The sequence below is a fragment of the Aureobasidium subglaciale genome (genome assembly GCF_000721755.1).
Source record: "Aureobasidium subglaciale EXF-2481 unplaced genomic scaffold scaffold_40, whole genome shotgun sequence".
Lineage (NCBI taxonomy): Eukaryota > Fungi > Ascomycota > Dothideomycetes > Dothideales > Saccotheciaceae > Aureobasidium > Aureobasidium subglaciale.
Genome location: NW_013566955.1, coordinates 40440 through 62937, shown reverse-complemented (window position 1 = coordinate 62937; position 22498 = coordinate 40440). Strand labels below are relative to the sequence as shown.

The following is a 22498-nucleotide window of genomic DNA, read 5'->3' as shown; positions in this document are numbered from 1 at the left end:
GGCTCCCTCTGTCGACGAGACTGCGCAAAAGTACGCTTTGGACGAATCTGCTCTGTCGGTGTAACAGCAGATGTTCGACGAGACCCCGACCATCCCTCTTCTCCTACATAGGATTCTGAGAGTGGTTGGGTGGACCTTGATCTTGGTTGTCGTGCCTTGTTCGCAAGTTCGCGGGCATCAAGTTGCGCGTGTTTACGCTTTTGCGCGGAAAATACTTCCGGCCAGTTTTCTTCTGACGGTTCCGACATTGTGACGGTGGGATGTGAAAGAGAAAGTCGAAGATGGCGATTGGGCGAATTAATGGAAAGCTCTGTGAGATACATTCCATGGAAGATCAAAACAAGCAAGGGAGCTCATTGCGCGGAAAGGAAGCAGATATGGCCGCTTTCACTTAGTCGAAGAAATGGCCAATTTAGCAAGACCAGGTAAGCGGTTTACCTTAGTTTTCCAGTCGAACGTAAGTAGACAGACCCCATTTCCAACTCATGTGGAAGAGCAGTTCAGTACAATACGAAGACGGATCACATGGCGATATTGGCAGAAGATGATACAGAGCATGCGATGTTGTGAGGACAAAAGTCAAAGTCAAAGTCGGTTGTTGATGATTGAACAGCGGGAAGGGATTTGTGGAGAAAGATCGGATGCAGATGGCGTCGGCGTCGGAATGCTCGGATGGTTTCTGCCAAGACGAAGGAAGTGGAAGCGATGATGGTACCTTCCTTGAGTTGAAGCAGAATGTTTATTTCCTTCTAGAAAAAGCGCTGGAAGCGTTGACAATTGCAGGTCTAATCAGGCTATAAAAACGGCAGGAGTAGGCAATTTGGAATCCGAGGTAGGCTTTTGGTAAGGAAGTAATATCGGATCGTGATTGCGGCGGTCTAGACGCGCGCACGTTGATACAGTTGAAAGTGTATTTTTGTAGGTTCTTCTTGTGAGAGCTGTCGATGTTTGGACGTCCTGCGCTCATAGCAGAGTCTATGGAAGGAGTCCAGACATGACGACGGCCATGGCGGGCGACCGCACTTCGAAGAAAAGAGCGCGACCCGAGATGGCGTCGCCTGAGGGCAGTCAGGATCACGACATGCCCATCCGCACGGCCAAGAATGCGGCACTGCAGTCGCTCCAACTCGTCGACTTTCTCCAGCACGACTCTCGTCCCACCTTCATCCTCGACACGACCGACGTCGACCGCGCCTACATTGCATACCGTAACCCCGTCCTCGAACGACTCCTCTGTGCCGCGTGGAACATCTCCCACTTCCGCGACTGGGCCTCGTCCCTGAGACCGACGACGACGGCTGCCACATACGGAGGAAGAGCTTGGAAGTGCATACTACAGGGCCAGAAATGGCTGGTCGCCAGCGCCATCGAAGACTCGCCGACCAAGGACCACGACTCTCCAGCAGCGGCGCCACGCGCAGACTCGCAGAACAGCTCGCTCACGAACCGCTCGTCCTCGACCGACTCACGCCGCCAGTCGGTGGCTTCTTCATCATGGCGCACCGTGTCCGAAGACGGCGCCAGCCGCTTCCTCGACTGGACACAGGCCCCGTCTCCCGCAATGTCGTCCCACATGCACCTCGTGCGCAACTTCCCCTGGCACAAGACGTCGCTCGGCAGCATGGCCGCATGGCCGGAATGCCTCAGAAGCGCCGTGCTCTCGGCCATGGCCAACCCTGATCCTCGTCTGCTGCTGTGGGGCGACGACCATGTCATGATCTACAACGAGTCGTGCATCTCCATGTTTGGCGACAGACACCCGCGTGCCATGGGCTCAAAGGCCGAAGACACTTGGTCCGACATCTGGTCCGACATGCAGCACCTCATCCAGTACGTCCAGACCGAAGGGCGAGGCACCCGCTTGAACCGACTGCCCCTCGTCATGGAACGCAACGGCTACCCCGAGGACACGTTCTGGTCCTTCAATCTGATCCCCGTTGTCGGCGCACAAGGCACCACCATTGGCATCATCGACGAGTTCAGCGAGGTCACCGACCAAGTCGTCATTGACCGCAGAAGAGACGCCGTCGTCCGGATCAACAAGGGCATCGCCAAGGTCAACAGCGTCAAGGAGCTCTGGTTTGAGTTCTTGGAAGGCCTCGAGCTGTGCACCGACGACGTTCCCTACGCTCTCCTCCATACGAACCCAAGCGCTGCCGACCCCTCCGTACCAGACAACATGTCCAACTCGTCCAACTCTTCCGCTTCCACTACACAACGATACGCCCTGGAGGGCTCAATTGGTCTTGCTGCCGGTCATGCTGCCGTGCCCTTGACCTTCGATCTCGCCGACTGCGCCACCGACAAGAGCCCCCTCGCTCGAGCATGCTACAAAGCTTCCAAGACTGGTGATGTCGTCGTCCTGCAGACAAAAGACAAGTCTCTGCCAGAAGTCATGTCGGTTGCCGTCCCTGCCAGAGCCTCTGGCGCCAAGGTCCACACTGTCTGTATCATTCCTCTACCGGACATCTCTGGTGACCATATCATGGCTTTCTTGACTCTGGCCATGACCCCAAGACGACCATACGATCAGGAAGCTGCCATGTTTGCCTACTATTTGCGGGATGTCTTGGTCAAGTCGGCTTCTGCCATTTTCCTTCCAGAAGAGCAGCGCCGTGCTCGTCAGAAGTTTGAGCTGATTGAAGCTTCCCTCGCCCAACAACTACGCGCCACTGCTCTCGAGACCGAACGCTTGGAGACGAGATACGCTCGCATGTCTCAGCTTGCTCCCGTTGGCATGTACGCAATCACCCCCGACTCGCTCACTACCTTCTACAACAAGGCTTACCTGGACATTACCGGCATCACCGAAGCCTCCATTGAAGCTCGTACCGATCCATTGGAATACATCCACCAAGATGACCGTGAACGAGTCATGTCTTCCTGGCGCCAGTGTTTGGAAGACAAGCAATCTTTCACCCTGGAGTATCGCGTGACTCGTCAATGGTCGTTTACAGATCCTATATCCGGTGAAACTCTGCTAGGCGACACATGGGTCTTGGCTACCTCAGCCCCGGAGCTTGATGACGACGGCAACATCACCCACGTCCAAGGGTGGTTGCTTGATGTCAGCGACCGTAAATATCACGAAAAGTCTCGTATTGAGCAGATCGAGATTGAACAGTCTGAAACCCGTTTTGCCCGTCTGGCGGCGGACGCTCCATTGGGCATGTACTTGCTGAAGCCAAACGGAGAACCTCTTTATCTCAACGAGGCTTATTTTAGAATTCTTGGCTTTACCAGAGAAGAGTTCGACGAGGCCCAACGTAGTGGTGTTGGGTGGGGGGACCGGATTCACGACGACGACCAAGCCAAAGTCGGCGAAGCGTGGCTCCAACTAGCTCAATATGGCACTCCTTTGAATCTCGAATACCGCATCAAGAAGCCTTGGAAGTACACTGACGAAGCGACTGGCACTAAGATGGTTGGCGATACTTGGTTACAAGGCACTGCAGTCGCCGAGATTGGTATTGACGGCACGGTAGTCGCGATACAAGGCTTTGTCACCGAGATATCCTTAAAAAAGGCGTCGGAGAGTCTATTGAGCGAGCGCCTCGAAGATGCACTCGAGCACAAACGTCAAGCAGACCGCTTCATAGATATGACGTCGCACGAAATGCGGAACCCCCTGAGCGCCATCCTGCAATCTGCTGATGGCATCTTGACGACACTGGAGAATAGCAAGCAGTTAGGCTCCGTATCTGCATCTGGACCAATGTCACCAGGTGGCGACGTACTCGAGACCATCATGGACTCAGCCCAAACGATCATTCTTTGCGCTCAACATCAGGGACGCATCGTAGACGATATCTTGACTTTGAGCAAACTCGACTCGAATCTGCTGGTTGTCTCACCTGATACTGTCGACATGCCAGGTTTGATGGAGAAGTGTTTCAAGATGCACGAGGCAGAGTTGGCACGAGCCAAGATCAGCATCAAGCTTCACGTTCACAAGGACTACCGCAACCTCGCTGTCGGCAATGTCATGCTCGATTCCAGTCGCCTGTTGCAAGTCATCATTAATCTCCTTACAAACGCCATCAAATTTACTCAATTTGCAAGCCGCAAGGAGATTACAGTACACCTGGATGCTTCCTTGACTCGGCCACAAATTGGCATGTATGGAGCTCCTTATGTACCTTTTCGCACCAACAGACCGGAACATCACTTCACCACCGAGTGGGGTACTGGTGACGAAATCTTCTTGTCTCTATCAGTCGAAGACAGCGGTAAAGGGATGAACGAAGAAGAGTTGAGCCTACTATTCAATCGCTTCTCGCAAGCCAGTCCCAAGACCTACAAGCAATATGGAGGCAGCGGATTAGGTCTGTTCATCTCGAGAGAGCTCACAGATCTGCAAGATGGTCAGATTGGTGTACACAGTGCACCTGACAAGGGCAGCACATTCAGCTTCTACATCAAGGCCAGAAGAGCCGTTGAAAATGATTTAAGCATATCGGACGGCACCCTCACCACACCGACCCTCAACACACCAGTGACTTATACTCGCGACCCGGCTCCGAGATCCTCAGAAGCAACCCTCGACGTTCGCACGACCACCGAACAGCATAATGGCGTTCGCAAGATTTCCGTCGCGACGGCTGATCATACGGAAGAGAAGCCACATCTGCATGTCCTCGTGGTTGAGGACAACATCATCAATCAACGGGTAAATTCATCAAAGCGGTTCTTCCCTATGCATACTGACAGTCTTTCCACAGGTTATGGCTCAACAACTACGTCGTTTAGGCTGCACGGTACACCTCGCAAACCACGGCCTCGAAGCACTGGAGTTCCTCTGCAAAACAGCATTCTGGTCTGAACCACCCACAGCGGCGACAGGAGAGTCTCTCAGCCCAACATCAATATCCTCATCAGAAACGACCCCCCTCTCGGTAATCCTCATGGATCTCGAGATGCCCGTCCTCGGTGGCTTGGATACTGTAAAACGCATAAGATCTCTACAAAACGAAGGAAAGCTCATTAGTCATGTGCCAGTGATTGCAGTCACAGCGAATGCAAGAAGTGAACAAATTGGACATGCTATTGAATGTGGAATGGACAGTGTTGTCACGAAACCTTTCAGGATACCAGATTTGATACCGCAGATGGAGGGTCTGGTGGAGAGAGTACGGGAAGGGAGGAAACTAGAGAGATCCGTTGTTGGAGGATAATGAGTATTTGCTTGCATGCATTTGGTGTTTCGGTATCGTGGTCAGCAGGGTTGGGTCTTGGGAGATACCATTTTGGGAGGACATATGTTGGTAGAGGCGTTGGTTTTGAAGGAATATTGTGATTCGCATATAGCCTTGTATCATGAGCATATAGATGGGAGGATAGCATTTGTGTCCTATGCAAATGCAGCTTTGCTCTTCTCTTGTTGGGACTTGCCTTTCTTGACCAGAAAGATTGAAATTGCTTGGCACTTTCGTACATCCTTCGATTCGCGGGACGACCTCCGACTTCAGCGACGTCGCGACGAAGCTCGTATTACAGACATGACATTGTCGCGCTGCAACGTCTACTGCGCTCCTATCCTTCTGTATCTGATGAATCTCTGTCAGGGATTGTAGGAGAAGTCCTGAACATTCACCGATGCTTTGGTCGCCATGACTGACTGTCGCACCTTCTGATCACGTCTCTTGCTACGTGAGAGAAATCTGATAAGGACTGACGAGTACCTTCGTACTGTGATGCGCCATATCCCAAGCAATCTAGGACATCACGTTGAATACAGGGAGTGAACTTCATACGCTCTACCTACTTTGCGCTTCGCGGCGGCGTGACTACTTTTTCGTTCAGGGGCCGATCAAGAAGATACCCTGACAACTGCGACTTCTCGGCGCTGACGAGTCCACTCGTCCTGACATGGTTAAGAGCAGGTACATCACTGTCATTTCATCTGTTTGAGGCAATTCTCGGGAGAATCTTTTGGACGTCGATCGTGCCAATATTCTCTGGACCAGGATGGAACTTGCTCCAGCTCGGGAGTCTCCAGCTCTGATGATAAACAATACAAGGTCAGTTTCTTGGGTGACTAATCTCTTGCGCTGCGATGCTCTACTGTCTGGCTTTGTACTCACCAACGCGGGCGCTTCTCCGTTTCCGTCAAATTCTGCGTATCTTTATTGGTCAGCTAGAATCCAACCTTATTCACGGAGCATGAGGGACTGGAGCCAAGCGGGCATGGTTGAGGCTGTTTCTCACAACGCAGGTATCATCTCTCTCTCGATGCACCTCCCTTATTTTTACTCCTTCATCACAGTCGAAGAACTTTTGTACCACCAGAAGAAATCTTGGAACACCTTCTAAGCAACATGCTTCCAGAAAGTATCGAGCAGCAACTCTGGACATATGTTCAGCTCTGGAAAGCAGTACTGGACTCTGGAGAAGTCGACAACCTCAGGAAATGGCCGTCTGAAAATGTGAGACGTCAAATCTTGCAGCTCAACAGTCACTACGATCGACGCGCCGATGCAAAAATCCTCGAAGCCAACCGCAGCTTCCTCGGATCTGTCAAGCATCTCCTCGAGACCACGAACAGCTTCTTGAGCAACACCTCTGCAATTTCCTCCAAACCTGTCCTCTTGCTTCATTCCGACACCAGCGGCTCAAGCAAACAGATCGAAGCGAAACAGGAAGAATTCTCGGAAAAGGCTAGATTCGATGATGACATTGAGTTTGACTTTGTGGAAGATGTGGGCGTGGAGAAGTGTACGACTCGACTTGCGAATCTGAAATGGCAATAGTAGATGTGCAGAATGATTGAGGATGTCGCGAATTCCAGAAACAGCAAAACCCCCCAAGAAAACAAATCAGAAAATTTGGAAAAACATAAGAACAACCACATAAAGACCGTGTCAGCAGGAGAAGGGCCACCATGATGCAAAACGGAGATGAGGATGGAGACTAACTTGTTTTTAATTTATTGGTTGACAGTCACCTCCTTAAGCGTATGTATGACCAGGTAGGTTTTTTCGACGCCCTACGCACGTGAGAAAGCCGTCGCTTGTTCATAATAGCATGCTCTATCAACCTCCAGCATAAGATGATTGCATGCCTAACGAAGGAAAGCAGGCTGTGTAATGGCTGCATTCAATACGAAGCCTGTCTATGTGCTTTATACTCTAGATTTCCTTTTTCCAAACAACCCGCAGGAACTTCACACTGCCGAGCGACTTGACACTTTAACACAACAATGAGTCACGAACTCATTCAACAAGATCTCAGAAGATTCATCGACCTCATGCAAAAGGCTCTTACAGTCTGCAGCCATCGAGAACCTGTACTGAAGGTGTTCCGAAGCGTCTGGCCACGCTCGAGCCAGGAAGTTGATGAGAAAGATACTCGAAGCCAACTGTTAGCCTTCTCTACTTGATCCAAAATCTTCTATGAACAATCACATGGTTATTTCGTTAGCGTGGAAGAGGCATCTTACAGATGTGTCATGCTATATTAGTGTAAGAGTGGGATGCCAACGTGATCTCCATCGCGAATGGGTGTGTATCCAACACGCGGAAGACGCCCCTTAAAGCGACACGACCGATGGAAGGTTTTGATCTTTTTGTGATATATCGACGTGATACGGCTGCATGAACCTGGTTCGCTTGGGCTGAGACATGAAAAAACAAGTGCACTTTGTCGAGAACCATTGCCTCTGCGCGGAACAGAGGGGGAAAAAATAATCACGAAGGGAGAATCCATCAAAAAAGAGAACGAGAAGATCAGAACCTGTACCTATACATGGTTGAAGGATCTTCAAGTACCTGCGCTGATATACTACGGACTTGATCATGTATATTGCTGTCCTCGGCCTTTCCTCCCAGAGATTGACTTTCATGCTCACATCATCATCCAGATCAAATGCAGAAAACGGTTAGAAAAACTCCCTCAAAGGACACAGATCAGTTATGGGTTTCCTTCCAATCAGTCGCTACGTGGCAAGGTTAGATGCAAAGTAAGTAAATCCAACTCATCAATGAGCAGATTTGCTGTAAATGAACAGAATGTTTCAGGTTTGAGTCATCAGGAAAAATCTCCTGTAATGGTATATAAGTTGTTGTTTTTTCCCTTCTCATCTTGTTCTGAATTCTTTTCTTCATTACCTCCTTGTATTCAAAGATCGAATCATCGAATTTCGAGCACTTTTCCATATGGTGACGGAGATGAAATTATATTTGCAATACACTGGAGAAGTCTTGCGATATCTGGATCACCCAGCTTTTATCTCGGAATATCACGATCACAATCACGATATATCATCATCAAAGACCAAGCACGCACAAGCCATCAAACCTCCCACATAACCACCCAAAGTCTCGCTCAAGATGTCACACCTTTCCTCCTCAATCGAGTCAGCAACAGCCTTTCGTCGCGCCCACGTCCAAGCAACAAGACGCGAAGTCGTTGATTCTGGAAGTGGACCCAGTGCTCGACAAGCACAAAAGGCATATCTTGCATTCCTCGCAAAGAGAACTAAAGAAGATTCTGCACGACAGCCACCAGAGTATACAGAGTCGGAGCCACTACCGACGTATCAGGAAGCCATGGAAGCATCGATGCCGGCGATCAGGCCTTCGGAGAGACTCAGTGATGACGACACATATTCAAGTCTCAGGTGGAGGAGAACAAGATTCGCGACCCAAGATCTGCATGGCGGTATACGCAGACCTCATACAGAAAACAACACAGAGCACGTGGAGAGAAGCCAACAAGTCAATCACACCACAGATCTGATAACCAGGACCGAACGCACTGATCCTGCCACCATACTTCCATCTCTCTATCCCTCTCGTAGAAGAGCAATCACACCACCATCGCATCATACCTCATCCCCCACCCCATCAGCTCAAGTCCTCAGCTTTACACAAAACACCACGACACCAAACCCTGCATTAAAATCTTCTCAGCGCATTACACCTCCCTCTCTCGTCAGAAAACACAAAGGAAAAGGACAAAGCTACGGGATTCAGGAATTAACTCTTGTTCACGGAAACGCATCGAAAAGACATTCACCAAGCATTGAGACTGAGATGGGGGAGAAGAGAGAAAAAAGCCTCTTCACAAGGATAACGAAAAAGCTCACCACGATCTCGGAGAAATTGGAGAAACATGGGTTGTCGACTAGAGGAGTGGTGTATTAGTGGATACGATCCCACGATATACCGGACAAAGAGATGGTATACAGGCTGATTGTGCTTGACCGAGGCTTCCTGGAGAAGGAGTGCGACCTTTGCCATCGACTTGCGGGGCGTGTGGGGGAATGATACGGCCTTATAGACACGGGATCGTGGGGGAAGCGGGGGAAAAGATGCTTCTTTTATGCTTGTTTGGCGACATGTCTTGCACTTGCGACTCTTCATATACAGAAGGCAGAATCCGCTTCTCGGCCGTGCTTACCCGCTGGCCTGTATCGAGGCAAGCTTAAGCGATGAATGCTTGATATATAAGATGCTGTCTAGAAGAGCGTAGTGAGAAGAAAGAAGACATTGAGTCGCAACTGCCCCTTCTGAGTAATCTGTTGCAATCAATATAAGGTCGTCTACGCCCAGCTTGATTTTGGCTACGGCTGTTTCTGTCAATACCGCTCCCACTGTTTATACGACTGAGATTACCACCGCTACCACAATCGTATGCCCAACAAGCACAATCGGCCTTGTTCCCATCGGTAGCTATACTCGGGTAAGGGCAACTTGCAGAATTACTTGTAAGAGACTCGTTTGCTGACGAGAAGCAGGATCCATCTACTTGTGCATCAACAAGCTATTCTCCCTCCTACAGCTCATTCAGCTACACTCTGCTTTCGACCAATCGTTACGCTACCCCATTGGCTTCCCCGTCACGTTTGCTACTCCCTTTGCTCCGGCTTATACTGTTGCGAAGTCGCTTCTCCCTTCCAACATCACCTACACGACCTGGTCACTTGATCCCGCTGCGACTGCGATCCCTGATGGCAAATATGGTCAAAGTGCTTACGCTGCCCAGTGGGAAGGCTACAGTTACAACAACACTGTCCCCTTTACGACTACTGCATCGGCCACTCCTGTGCCGTCGACTGAACTGATTTACCCTCCTGCTCTTTACACTCCTTGCCCTGGTTCCGCAGAGTCATGCATCGACTGCCACAAGCTGGAAAAGGACTTTATCTGGGGCATGTCCGGTAGCGCATGGCAGATTGAAGGCGGTACTCAATCCGAGGGACGTGGTCCTAGCAGTCTTGACCAGCTCGGCAATCTGCTTGGACCTGTTCCGACTACTGATGATGCGGTGGTCTCTGACATGAATTACTTCTTGTACAAGCAGGATATTGCTCGTCTTGCCGCGCTTGGAGTACCATACTACTCGTTCTCGATTCAGTGGTCCAGAATAGTCCCGTTCGGCAAGAAGGATACTCCTGTCAACATCCAAGCGCTTGACCATTATGATGATGTCATCAACACTTGCTTAGAGCATGGTATCAAGCCTATTATTACAATGGTTCACTTTGATCCTCCTATCGCTGTTAGCTTGGACAACTCGTCATCGGTTGAGGACTTTGTTTACTATGCTCAGCAACTTCTCACTCGCTACTCTGACAGGGTTCCCTACTGGGTTACCTTTAACGAACTCAATCTTGGCATCCCTCATACCTTCCAGACCTATAACGGCTTCACCAACGTCCTTCTTGGTCATTCTACAGTCTACAAGTGGTACAAGGACGTTCTCAAGGGAACTGGCCAATTCACAATTAAGTTCGCCAACAACTTGGCCGTACCCCTAACCACGGATGTTGAAGATGTCAAGGCCACAACCAGATATCAACACTTGGTCCTGGGTATCCTCGGCAACCCTCTCTTCCTCGGCCAACAATATCCCCAAGAAGCTCTGGATACACCAAACCTCAACCTCACCGCTCTAACTGCAGAACAAATCTCCTTTATTCACGGCTCCATCGATTTCTGGTCACTAGATCCTTACGTGGCTCAGTTTGGCTCTGCACCTGAGGGAGGCATCGATGCCTGTATCTCCAACAGCAGTGACCCACTCTGGCCTTTCTGCATAAAACTAGGCAATGTACAGGAGAATGGCTGGTTGATGGGCCAAAGGTCCAGAGATTACGCCTACATCGCCCATTAATACGTCCGCCAACAACTGGGCTATGTCTGGAACACCTTCCGTCCCTCGGCCATATTGATCTCAGAATTCGGCTTCGACACGTTTGCGGAAGAAAAACTTCCCACTCTGCCCGAAGAACTATTTGATCTCCAACGCTCCCTCTACTATCAAGATTTCTTGTCTGAAATGATCAAGGCGAAATTCTTGGATGGGGTTAATGTGATTGGTGCTGTGGCGTGGACATTTGTGGATAATAATGAGTTTGGAAGTTATGCTAACCAGTTTGGTATGCAGCGTGTTGATCGTACGAGTGGGGGGTTCGAGAGGAAATACAAGAGGAGTTTCTTTGACTCTGTGGATTTCTTCCATAGATTTGTCGCTGATAACTGAGTAGGGATACTTGTAAAATGTACGAACGGAAGGAGCAGGAGGACTTGGTGGTGTTATATAAGAGTTTAGACGAGAAACTTTTCTTGTATGAGACGCATTGTTTCATACTTGCTGTGAACATCTTTCTTTTTGATGGGAGATACTTTCTTGCCCTGTCTATCCTTCCCTTCTTTTCCGTCTCTGACCCTATATCCAGTCTTTTTTTGTCTTTTAGATTTTGATGACTACTTTTCCTACATGAGCGCCAGAGTACAGGTATTTGAATGCATCGGGAGAGTCGTCAAAGGAGAAGACTTTGTCGATGGTAGCGCCCAAGTGCACTTTTTTCTCGCCGAGGAAATTGCAGAGGTCTTGGTGGTCTTGCTTCGTGCCTACTGCTATACCTCTATTTGGTGTTCGTGTTAGTCGCGTGATTTCTTGAGGTAAGAGGAAAGAGAGATCAAGAATGCCAGTGAGGCATGAGAGAGAAAATGAGGTGGAAGAAGAGGGACAAACGTGTAAAGCAAGAGAAGGGAGATACGGCAAGATAGCGAGTGGAGAATGTGACATGGGGAGAGAACTTACTGCACATGTGCGGATTTGTGCAAGATGGCCGTTGTGATATCAGGCATCTTCTCAGGCGTACCACCGAGGAAACCGACAAGACTGATTGTGCCAAATCTCTTCAACGCAGCAAAGTTCTGCTCGATAGAGCTGGCGCCTACGTTGTTGACAATGACATCTAGGCCTTTGCCATCTGTCAACTTGAGCGCTTCTTCGGCCCAGTTGGGGATGTTACGGTAGTTAATGGTGTGGATCTTCTTGTCGCCGGCGAGCTTCTGAAGGCCAGCCAACTTGGTATCAGAGGAAGAGGTGATGATTGGAGTGATGCCAGCACCGAGACAGATGAGAAGAGCAAAGAGCGAAACACCGCCCGTGCCTTCCATCAAAGCTGTTTTGATGTTGGCGGCTTTCTTCCAGTCATCCAGAGCCAGAGAAGTCCATGCCGTGACGCCTGCACAAGGAATACAGCTCGCCTCCTCATGAGACAGATAGTCCGGGTTCTTGACAAGCGCATCAGCTTCATAGACGGCGTAATCTCTCAAAACGCCTTCAAAGTCACCTCCCAGAGCTCTCATGACGCCGTCAGGAGTTGTCCAGCGGAAAGTGGGAGAAACGTGGTCGCCGACTGCGAAATCTGTAACGGAGCTTCCAATGGCAATCACGCTGGCGCCGGCGTCTGAACAGGGGATCCCGTGGGGAGAGTGGGGGGCAGGGTAGCGATTGTTGAGCATAGCGACATCGCGGAAGTTGAGGGACACGGCGTGGATTTGGACGAGGACTTCTGTCGGCTTGAGTGACTTGGGAAGCTCTTCGGTGCTTTGTTCAATGTCGTTGCTGGCTTCATTGCGGCGGTAGACGCGTGCGGTGGTGGGGAGTGACATTGTTAGGATCAGGTGTGGGATTGGGTGATGTTGGGAGGATGAACTGGTCGCGATGGGAGGGATGTCGAGAGAGGGAAGTCACTACCTAGCTCATATCGCAGCGAGCGACTTGCGATCTTGCGCAATGTCACACGCAGCTACGCTTATCAAGCATTCTTGCAACCCTTCGTCATCACTCATGAGCCATGTTTCTGGATCTGCTTCGTCAGCTACATCACGTCCATCATCGCGGGCCCGTTGTACGAACAAGGAAAGAGCTCGTGCGAAAAGGCCGTCAAACTTCCTCATGGAGAGTCGGCAAGGTGATTGTGGGGTAAGCGGGAGTGCGGCAAGGGTTGCGGCTGCCGGGAGAGGCGCTGGAAAGCGGACCCTGACGTTTCCGAAGGACGCGTCGGGTAGGAAGTCACTCGGTTGGCTTCTTACCTACCATGACAACCGAAGCCTCGAAATTCTGCGCGCGCTGGCAAAAGCGTCTGGACAGAGGAGATACAACAATGCGCATCATGCTGGGGATCAACACCTCATGCCTTGCTTCACAACACCGTCTGCATTCCACGACTTCACCACGTCTCGAACGTCAGCCTGACTGAGGGCCTCTTTCCTCACCATGGATCACCAGCATAGAATGCGACCATGAAGTGTGATTAATCCTTGCTATCGGATTATCGTGCATTATTCTGCTTGCGGGTATGAGTTTTCTGTCGCTTTTCTGGACGTTCATGCATAGAGTGGGCTTCATAACTATTCGAGATGGAGTAACAGGTGCTGGAGTTCAGCGGTATATGTGTATTGATAGACACACTCTAGATACTTGTTTTAATCAAGGCAGCATAATAGAGTCACCACCAAGCACAATACTCTCTCCAGTATGTACACTCAACCCCTTCCAAGCAGCCTCGACATCAACATCTCTACGAATACCATGCATCCTCATCACACCACCATCTCTCTTGGTCTTATTGCCATAGAAAGTATTACTACCAGCCACACACGCATTACCACCTCCCCAAACAGTATCAGCCACAGTACGCCAAACAGCACTTTGATCCACAACCATAGCAGGAGTGTAGAAGATCCTGCAGTCTGTAGCTTCATACACGAATTGGAGTGGTGTTTCCTCAACATCGCCTTCACGGATGCCATCGCGTGAGTTTACGACAGGACCAGAGGAACTGCGGTACAGAGGTAATTGCGAGTAACCGCCTAGAGCAGTCTTGTTGAGTTCTTCCTGATGGGTGCCATTGGCGTAGGTGAAGGCTTCGGTGATGGCGCTGAGGATGTAGGACCACGGGTAGTCGTTTGTACCCTTGACACCACCAACACCTTGGATTTCGTTGTAGTTAGGTCGACCACCGAGAGCAATTGTCTTGACACCGGCTTGTTGACGCATTAGCTCTGAGAAAATCGTGCAGGTGGACGCGCAGTAGCCGTCGTAGACCAAGACGATGTTTTCGGTCGCAAAAGGCTGGACGGTGACATTCGAGCGGTTAAGGTAGCCAGATACGTAGATACCGCCAGAGTTGAGAGGAGTGAGTACGTCAGACAAATTCCAGCGGATGATGGAAGTGAAGTTGTCAGGACCAGGGCCAAACTCATGAGGACCGTACTTCTCAGGCCAGCTGGTGAAAGGCTCGTAGTTGACGTCGGCGTCAGTGCGATAGTTCCAAGCTGAAGACTCAATGTCGAGGATATCGTCAGTTTGGTTCAAGTTTCGTGGGTAGTCTGCAGCAATAGCAGAATACTCCTGACCCAGAATGTCGAAGGCTTCATGAGCTCGGAAACGAGTGGCTCCATACGGCAGAATAGAGGGGAAAAGCTGCTTAAAGAGGTCATAACCTTGCAGAATAGTACCACCACCATTGGCCGAGACGTCAATGATCAGCTTAGTCTTGTTCGCGGCCAGAGCAGCAGCGATCAATTCGCTATTGACGTTCTGAAACTCCTCCTCCACATCGCCACTACCTACGAAGGAGGGAACAGACAGAACAGCGACATCCTCGAAACCAGGTTGGTCCAGGAAGTAGCCTCCATTGAGATTGTTGGATTGACGCACGATAGGTGATGGGTAACCCGGAGCAGGGGTCGAAGTTGTTGATGTAGACGAGGTAGACGATGTAGCATTACCGGTGGCAGAACTAGTTGCACTGCTGGTAGTGGACACAGCAAGATCCAGAGCATTTTCATAGGCATCCTCGGGGACAGCGAAGAACTCTCTGTAAATGTCTGCTCCGGATGTGATATTGGCGAAGTTGGCTAACACTCTGGCAAAATTCTGGTTGTTCACAGTAGAGCCGTTCGCGAACACGAATGTGGTTGTTGCTCCAGGATAGGCATAACGGCCACGACCGCTTCCGGAGAACGTACCGGTACCAGTACCAGATGTTCCAAGTGATACTTGCGCAGGGATGTAGAAAAGGTTATTCCAAAGAGCATCCCTGTCTTGGAGAGAGCCAAATTGCGACCAGTTGAGTAGGTATTCAGTAGCGTTCTGTCCATCGATTTCGACGATTGGAGATGGTGTGAAAGATGCGTTGCCGAATGATGCAGCGAGAATATCGCCATATGCGTAGATGACCGGCAGACTCTTACCGTCCTCAGAGACAGAGGCAAGAGACACAGTTCTTCCAAAGGTGAAGATGCTTCCAACACTGTCAGGTGTGAAGCCAAAGTGACCGTCATGTGCTTGTTGGAAAGCCTCGTAAAGATCATATCCGAAAGCGTATTCGCTGGCATAAGTTCCGGCGGTGACTTTTGCCTCGATGCCATCAAAAACACCCCAGAAGTCGTATGGTGGCTGGACCTTGTCTGCATACTGAATGAGAGTCAGCTATTGTACAGTGATAACGCATGGTATTATTGCGCTACTCACGTCCTTGGGAGGGTCCTTGAGATAGGAAATGGTTGTTTGCCATTTGAGATAGGGTCTCATCGACTCCAACAAATCAGAAGCAGCACTCTGATTAAAGGGGATGGAATGAAGGCAGTCATAAGCAAGTTCAGCTGGGACCTGAAAATAACACATAATTAGCACCACTCCAGTTCAATCAACAAATTCTCACTTACAGTTGGTGTAGCTTTAGGCGAAGCGGATGCGACCGATGCAACCAGCTTTGACACGCTTAAACATGCATTTGGGCTGGGAAGCGCGGACGAGGAAGGTTTAGCGTACGATGGACTAGCTCCAGTAGGAACAGTGATAGCAGATGTGACCGGAGCAGACTGACTTCCGCCAACGGACGTGGCCGTGATTGATATAGTTTCGGTTATGCCAATGGTCGTGGGTGTCACAGGCAAGGTCTCGGTTGTGCAAATGGTAGTGATCGTAACCGGTACAGTCTTGGTTGTGCCAATGGTAGTCCACAAGGTCTCGGTAGATACAGGAATGACAACTGTTGAAGAAACGCCAGTGCCAGTGCCGGGTCCCGTTGAGTTAGTCGGACCCCAATGGATAGAATGCGACGAGCCAATTAGGTATGGGCGATACCATGACGGCTTCGGCTGTGCTGGTGTGTAAACACCCGTTGAAGACAAGCCAGGATGGGAGAATGATTCCGATTTATACCATGGAACTGCATGTACGACACCAACCACGGGCAGCATGAACAGGAGAGTCTCCAACATCTTTGCCAGGACGGGAGTGGGAAAAGTGACAGGACAGTGAGAAGATGAGAGGAAGAGAGAGGAGGGGTCGAATAGCAGAGACCTACAGTATCTATACAGTTACGTCCGAAAGATCACGACAATCTTGATGTAGATTGCGAGCACGAAATATTTTAGCCGGTGCATGGTTAGCCCTGTTCTAGAGAGAGCCATGACGGGTCGACATTGATTGTCGGGTTGTTGAGGTGCCTCGCGGGTGCGATAGAGGAAGGTCGCGAGGGTGTTTACGAGATAGCAGTTGTGGTGATGATGGATCGACAAGCATTAGAGAGTTAGTGGAGAGTATGCTTAGAACCTGCTTGATCGGGAAAGAGAGCGACACGTCTCGTGCGGGACCCCGCCGAGCTCGGCGGGTTAGAAGCGAGTGACATGAATACACAGGGCGGCGTAGAAGATGACTTTCGGCAGCGGACCAGTCGGCGAGGGGTCGCAAAGGCTTCGTGAGCGCAGTTCAGCAGTCATCAAAGTCCAGAGGAACGCTTTTGTGTCAGAATGTTCGAACCAGCGGAGCCGTGAAACAAGCGCTCCTCCCCTCCAGCGGGGAAGGATGCCAAGTCCAGCTAGATAAGCTTCGAGCCCCCGGCTGATTCAATCCCCGATGACAATATCTTTTGCTTATCTGCCTGTCAAAAGCTTGTTGAAATGGACGGATCTCATGCTCACTGCGCCCACTCGCCGGACCTGGAGTCGTGGACCGAGATAGTTATGCTGCTATCGTGCGATTGGAGATCCGTTGTCTGATCGCGCGTGGCAGAGATACGACTTTTGGCCTCTCGGGAAAGAGGTTTCGCCGCCGTTTCACCATGCGCGCTGTGTTTGTACAACAACATTACGGAAGCGGCCAGATAAGAAGCCTCGACCTAGATTACAGACACTTTTCTCCATACCAAGAAAAACCAGAATATGGACATTGAGAGTCTCCAGTGCTGTATCATTTGCCCCGCGAGGCTGAATGTTCTTGAATAAGCCAAACATTGGTGTACACGACCACAACCCGTTTCAGCACCTGTGACTTACTCTTTCGATATCCATCGTATGTCTGAGATTTCAGAACGTTAATCGAGGATAAAACATGGTAATTCACTAGCAAGGATTGCTCGGAAACGGATGAACGACGACAACAGCATCAGTATATCACTCTCCCTGACCTTTCTAGCATCTGTCGGAAGTTGGAGATATGCGAAAACTGCATCCCGTACCAGTGATGCGGTCCAGCTAACAAATTCGGATGCCTAGGGACCTATCAAAATTCTGGAATGCTAGGGTAAGTCTGCCACCGCTTCCCGGGACCCTCGAAATACTATCCGCATGCGGAAGTTGCAAATTTATGCCCAGTATAGTTGAACACCGCCATACGAAAAGCTCATTACACAAATTATTCGTCCGTTTCAGTAACTGGGTAGTTCTGTATACAATCAACTTATGGCGTATCTCTACAGTGCAGACTTTGATCGTACTGACGGCTTAAGCGGGCATGATCTGAGGAATGCAAAGCCAAGATGGCAAGAGCTGAACGAAGTGTCATCAGCGTATACCACATCTACAGCAGTGAACCAGCCTCAAGAACGGAAACGTGTCTCGAAACAACTGGAACCTAGTCGACGCATCACTCGTCAGGATACACACGTAAAGAAAATCGCTCGCTTGGGCGCATCGGTATCTCATTCGCATTTAAGAGCACGCTCTCAAATTGTCGAGGGAAGATCAAATCGTGCAAAGCCATCCACAAAGGCTCCCCATCCAGATATTTGGGCAATATCGCGGAAGCAAACATGTCTTTTGCGCCTTTTCGCCCTCATCGGCATCACTTTCATTTGCAGCAGGCTTTTGTCTCAACGGACACCCTGGTCAAACGCAAGCAGTCTGGCTCATATCGAGACAGGGTTCGAAGATCGAATTTGCAGATTCCCAGTGGTCTCAAGGATACAATATTGCGGAACATATCTGGAGCCGGAGCCGACCCTGCGTGCTCATTCTGTACGTCGTGCAATCCCGGAGGTCCTGTATGCACTGTCGGAGAGTCCGAACGCAGTGGATGATGTTTTGGACCTGTCTGAGGAGACGAAGATAGGGCTGCGTTCGTTACGCAGGAGCACCCGAATACCACCAAATACGTGTTCCCGGCCAACGGAACAGAATCTTCCGACCGGGAGAGCGGAGGCGAAGCCACATCCAAGCCTTCATGCCATGAGAAACAGCTTAGTCTCCCACGTTGCAAGCAATGGTATCAAGAGCCGAATCACCGAGGCTGATCAGGAAAGGAGACTCGGTGTCGCAGAGTCCACTCTCATTGCACAGCACATGCGTGAGGAGATCGTCAGTCTTCTCATCGATATCGTGACCTGGCTGGAAGACCATATCAACGGATGGGACGTCACCAAGGACTTCCTTCTTGATCGCATGCATCGTAACATGGTGTCTATCGATGACCGATATTTGGACATCAGAGACAAGACAGTAGATGTCCGGTCCAACATGTTGTTGAGAACGTCAGAGGAAGAGTTCCAAACAGATGTTGCAAACCACTTTGGTGAGTGGGCAATGGTCCTTGAGAACATGCGCCATGAGCTCGAGTCGATGGGAGAGGCCCGGAGAGTCCCGTTCGAGCAAGCGGGTGTATTTCTTGCAGTCACAGACGTTGTAGCAGACGATCTTGTGGCCAGCGAGAGTCTGCATCAGAGAGTGAAGCAGATGTCATGGCTCAAGCGCTTTGTGTTGTGGTCTTTGCCCTTCAGCAACGTCCAAGGATCTGAAGCTGCCGTAGAAGTGCTCCCAGGCGGTGGTGAACATCCCAAGATTCCCACTAAAGTCTAGGAAACGGAGCTCCTGCTCAAAAAGATCCAAGACATCCACCCGCGACTGCGAGCCATGCATGCTTCGGTGGACAAAGCACTTACCTCGTTAAAGGCTTCCAGAACACTCATCCAATCTGAGCGGTCAGTATGGCTCATTAGGTTGCTGAGAGGTTCATCGATGACTGATCAAAACTTGATCAGCGGATTGAGAGAGGCACAAAACATGGTTCCCATGCTGATGGACCAAAGGAGAGGGCAGCGTGTGGAGAGGGTGTATCAACGGTCGAAGGCCAAAGCAGCGGCAGAACGTGGGCACGGAGCGGAAAAAGATCTACACAAACCGGGCATGTCTCGTCGCTAGGCTCTCTTGATCACCAGTATCGGCAAAATGTACTCCGTTTAAGGACGGAGCATCGGCACGCCAGAACATGATATGCGCCGTGACTACGTACAAGCGACATGGTCAGCACTCCAACGGCTATCGCACACGGACATCGATACTCACGCTCGACTTCGAAAACATGACATCATTTGGAGCATTTCCCATCACCGCAAAGGCAACTCCACGGTTGTAGCAAGTCTCCCGTGCCGGTTCAGCTTTGCTGTCCGCCGTCGGTCACGTGATGATGCCAGGCATACCACTTCGTCGGGCTGCGTTCCACTCACAGGCCACTTTAGACTTGACCATGACCCAGCAGCGTTTGGAGCAAATAAATATAACCATACGGCTATGGACTTTGCTTTCGATAAAACCTAGACTTGTAGCTGTAGTCTTGACACAACGCGACATTCAATGTCACCTGTGCGTTTTCGAAGCTCAGCAGGCGACTTTTCGTTTGCCGCACGTCAAACGTAACAGTGGAAGCCTCTTTCCCCTAGACAGGGGCGATCATGTCTCTAAGCTCTCCCACTGCACTGCGATGCTGCCCCCACCGCTATCGAGCATACCTGATTCAACTATGAGTGTGCCGGGCCTCAAACTGGTTCGCTTGTTCCATTTTTTCTCTGGGATAGCAAAAATATGGCTTCCGCCCATGTATCGATCGTCCCTGGTCCGATTGAGGTCAAAAGAAGTGCGAAAGTCATGAGCAGAGTGGGGTTCGAACCCACGCTCTTTCGAACTGGCGATTCAAGTCTTGCATGACATACCTGAGCCCCGTGAGGTCCACAGCGTGCCAAGCCGCCTAAAGCCAGCGCCTTAACCACTCGGCCATCTGCCCGTTGCAAGCCTGCGTCAATCAAGCCTTATATGACCTTCATTTGAAGAAAACCGGTGGAGAAAAAGCCGAATTGAAGCACGAAATTATAATAATCTGGCCTACGACGACGACTATGTCCCGCTGCAACACGCAGATCAGCGCTAACCATAGTGATCAGTCTGGTGGTACTCGTGTGTATGTGCACGTAGTGGCGTAAGGCATTATTTTGTCGCGACGGTGAGCAAAAGTGAAGAAAAAAATTCGAAAAGATTTGGGTGAAGCCTGAGATCGGCTTGAGTGAGGGGAAATCGAACGTCGAGATCTCCTCGGCAGCTGTATTTCCAAGCGCCTACACGGCCTACCACCTTCGACCTCATTTCGAACCTCCCAAACCTTGATAATACACGAATGCCGCGAGATGGATGCAAAGAGTGCTCGCGGCGTCGTATAAAATGCGACAAAGGCGCACCTGAATGCGCTAAATGCTTGAAGAAAGGCATCACATGCACTGGTGTAGGCCGCCAAATCAGGTTTGTCGATGGTGTGATATCAAAGGGCAAGCGAAAGGGCCATACCTTCCCTAGTAATGCCGATTTTGCGCCCAAGCTGGGAGAGTACTTGGCCAGCGCACCTGTACTATCGCCACAGCCAGAGTGCGATGGGAGTCAAGCCACCCTGGTCCAAGGACCCGACCCCAGCGAACACGACACACTGGATCTTGATATTGAGGATGCAGTAGAGGATATCGCTACCTTGACACCCTATCAGAGACAGAGCGACGTACGCATTCTCAGCTCAGCCAACGGTCACCCTGGCTTATTGCTATATCCCGACCCTACTGCTGACCTGACTCTGGAATTGCTGAAACCAGGTATACAGATGCTCTTCAACCACTGTAAGCTAGTACTGTGAAATATTGCCCGCATTGCCAAATCTCTGACAGGCGCTAGTCTCGCAAAGTATTGCGTCAATAATGGTCGTTTTTGACGATGATTCGAACGGCTATCGCAACTTTCTGCTTCCACTCGCATATGAAGACGACCTCGTACAACGAGCAGTCTCCGTTACAGCGGCATTCCACTTATCTACCACTCGACCTGATCTACTCTCCATCGCAGAAGAAGGCCGATCAGCTATCATACAGAGGTTACGGGCAGACGCCTTTGCCGGAAATAGCAACAAAGTGTTCAGCATGTCTACCTGGGCTACGATCATCCTTCTCCTGGTAGGAGAGACTGTCACCGGCTCACAGGATTTCGTACATCTTTATCCGATGCTTACTAGTCTCCTGAGCAACGAAAGACTCCTCACCGTGGGCTCGACCTCCAAGCGAGAATTTCTGCTCCAGCAATCACGAATGTGCGCAGAAACTTCTTTTTGACACAATTTTGTTACTTTTTTCTGACATCTTCTATAGGTTTCAGCTATTTACACCGCCTCTGCTTGACCTTTCACAAGGCCGTGAAACGTTTGGCAAAGATCTGAGCTTCTACTTTGATTTCATTTTCTCCCAACAATACTCGGACACCCCCAGTATCGCTGAGCACACAATCGTCTTCCAGGAAGCCATACAGCAAGCGCGAAACATATACATGCGCCAAGCTTTTGGCAATTACCACGCTGGGCAGCTTTTCAACGACATCGAACAACTCAGGCTTCTGGTCACGCCTATCAAATCAGACAATCCTTGTATGCATACACTACCCTGGGTCTACTTTATTGCCGCAGCTTCCAGCAACGATCAGGGTCACCGAGAGTTCTTTGCACGCAGGCTTGCGCAGGTACATGAGAAAACACGGATGAACAACATTATCGTCGCATTGGAACGTCTGAAAATGATCTGGCTACTGCAACCAAACGGTGAATGGGCACGGAACCCTAGTCTCGTCAATCCCGTTCTTATCATATGAGGCAAAAACGGCACTTCTCGACTTGC

General features: G+C 50.3%; 7 protein-coding genes across 7 annotated transcripts; 5 read left to right on the top strand and 2 right to left on the bottom strand.

The window, feature by feature from the left end:
* Positions 1 to 968: 968 nt before the first annotated feature.
* Positions 969 to 5424, top strand: AUEXF2481DRAFT_83874 (uncharacterized protein). The gene is made up of 2 exons (XM_013483591.1): positions 969 to 4669; positions 4722 to 5424. The coding sequence occupies exons 1-2, from the start codon at positions 995 to 997 to the stop codon at positions 5172 to 5174; spliced, it is 4128 nt and encodes a 1375-aa protein (XP_013339045.1). The 5' UTR covers positions 969 to 994; the 3' UTR covers positions 5175 to 5424.
* Positions 5425 to 8116: 2692 nt separating this feature from the next.
* Positions 8117 to 9283, top strand: AUEXF2481DRAFT_567259 (uncharacterized protein). Its single transcript, XM_013483598.1, has one exon. It carries the CDS (start codon positions 8328 to 8330, stop codon positions 9141 to 9143), a length of 816 nt encoding a protein of 271 aa, XP_013339052.1. The 5' UTR covers positions 8117 to 8327; the 3' UTR covers positions 9144 to 9283.
* A 2234-nt stretch (positions 9284 to 11517) lies between these two features.
* On the bottom strand, positions 11518 to 13140 carry AUEXF2481DRAFT_83871 (uncharacterized protein). Its single transcript, XM_013483590.1, has 2 exons — positions 12049 to 13140; positions 11518 to 11869 (listed from the first exon to the last, which is right to left on the bottom strand). The coding sequence occupies exons 1-2, from the start codon at positions 12906 to 12908 to the stop codon at positions 11695 to 11697; spliced, it is 1035 nt and encodes a 344-aa protein (XP_013339044.1). The 5' UTR covers positions 12909 to 13140; the 3' UTR covers positions 11518 to 11694.
* A 212-nt stretch (positions 13141 to 13352) lies between these two features.
* Positions 13353 to 16268, bottom strand: AUEXF2481DRAFT_102993 (uncharacterized protein). Its single transcript, XM_013483597.1, has 3 exons — positions 15972 to 16268; positions 15778 to 15915; positions 13353 to 15720 (listed from the first exon to the last, which is right to left on the bottom strand). The coding sequence occupies exons 2-3, from the start codon at positions 15835 to 15837 to the stop codon at positions 13729 to 13731; spliced, it is 2052 nt and encodes a 683-aa protein (XP_013339051.1). The 5' UTR covers positions 15838 to 15915; positions 15972 to 16268; the 3' UTR covers positions 13353 to 13728.
* A 1269-nt stretch (positions 16269 to 17537) lies between these two features.
* On the top strand, positions 17538 to 19684 carry AUEXF2481DRAFT_567223 (uncharacterized protein). Its single transcript, XM_013483596.1, has 3 exons — positions 17538 to 17736; positions 17805 to 17832; positions 17972 to 19684. Exons 1-3 carry the CDS (start codon positions 17676 to 17678, stop codon positions 19380 to 19382), a joined length of 1500 nt encoding a protein of 499 aa, XP_013339050.1. The 5' UTR covers positions 17538 to 17675; the 3' UTR covers positions 19383 to 19684.
* AUEXF2481DRAFT_567220 (uncharacterized protein) lies at positions 19685 to 20575 on the top strand. Its single transcript, XM_013483595.1, has one exon. The coding sequence runs from the start codon at positions 19987 to 19989 to the stop codon at positions 20449 to 20451; it is 465 nt and encodes a 154-aa protein (XP_013339049.1). The 5' UTR covers positions 19685 to 19986; the 3' UTR covers positions 20452 to 20575.
* Positions 20576 to 20970: 395 nt separating this feature from the next.
* On the top strand, positions 20971 to 22472 carry AUEXF2481DRAFT_71212 (uncharacterized protein; the record flags this gene model as incomplete). Its single annotated transcript, XM_013483585.1, has 3 exons — positions 20971 to 21457; positions 21513 to 21921; positions 21980 to 22472. 3 exons carry the CDS (start codon positions 20971 to 20973, stop codon positions 22470 to 22472), a joined length of 1389 nt encoding a protein of 462 aa, XP_013339039.1.
* Positions 22473 to 22498: the final 26 nt, after the last annotated feature.

Excerpts from the sequence above, each read along its gene's own strand:
- AUEXF2481DRAFT_83874 (XM_013483591.1), top strand. The coding sequence starts at position 995 with ATGACGACGGCCATGGCGGGCGACCGCACTTCGAAGAAAAGAGCGCGA. Across the intron at positions 4,670-4,721 it reads ACAACATCATCAATCAACGG|GTTATGGCTCAACAACTACG; the intron begins GTAAATTCATCA and ends GTCTTTCCACAG.
- AUEXF2481DRAFT_567259 (XM_013483598.1), top strand. The coding sequence starts at position 8,328 with ATGTCACACCTTTCCTCCTCAATCGAGTCAGCAACAGCCTTTCGTCGC.
- AUEXF2481DRAFT_83871 (XM_013483590.1), bottom strand. The coding sequence starts at position 12,908 with ATGTCACTCCCCACCACCGCACGCGTCTACCGCCGCAATGAAGCCAGC. Across the intron at positions 11,870-12,048 it reads CACAAATCCGCACATGTGCA|AGGTATAGCAGTAGGCACGA; the intron begins GTAAGTTCTCTC and ends AACACCAAATAG.
- AUEXF2481DRAFT_102993 (XM_013483597.1), bottom strand. The coding sequence starts at position 15,837 with ATGAGACCCTATCTCAAATGGCAAACAACCATTTCCTATCTCAAGGAC. Across the intron at positions 15,721-15,777 it reads TCAAGGACCCTCCCAAGGAC|TATGCAGACAAGGTCCAGCC; the intron begins GTGAGTAGCGCA and ends ACTCTCATTCAG.
- AUEXF2481DRAFT_567223 (XM_013483596.1), top strand. The coding sequence starts at position 17,676 with ATGAACGACGACAACAGCATCAGTATATCACTCTCCCTGACCTTTCTA. Across the intron at positions 17,737-17,804 it reads CTTTCTAGCATCTGTCGGAA|GGACCTATCAAAATTCTGGA; the intron begins GTTGGAGATATG and ends TCGGATGCCTAG. Across the intron at positions 17,833-17,971 it reads CAAAATTCTGGAATGCTAGG|TTCTGTATACAATCAACTTA; the intron begins GTAAGTCTGCCA and ends GTAACTGGGTAG.
- AUEXF2481DRAFT_567220 (XM_013483595.1), top strand. The coding sequence starts at position 19,987 with ATGATGCCAGGCATACCACTTCGTCGGGCTGCGTTCCACTCACAGGCC.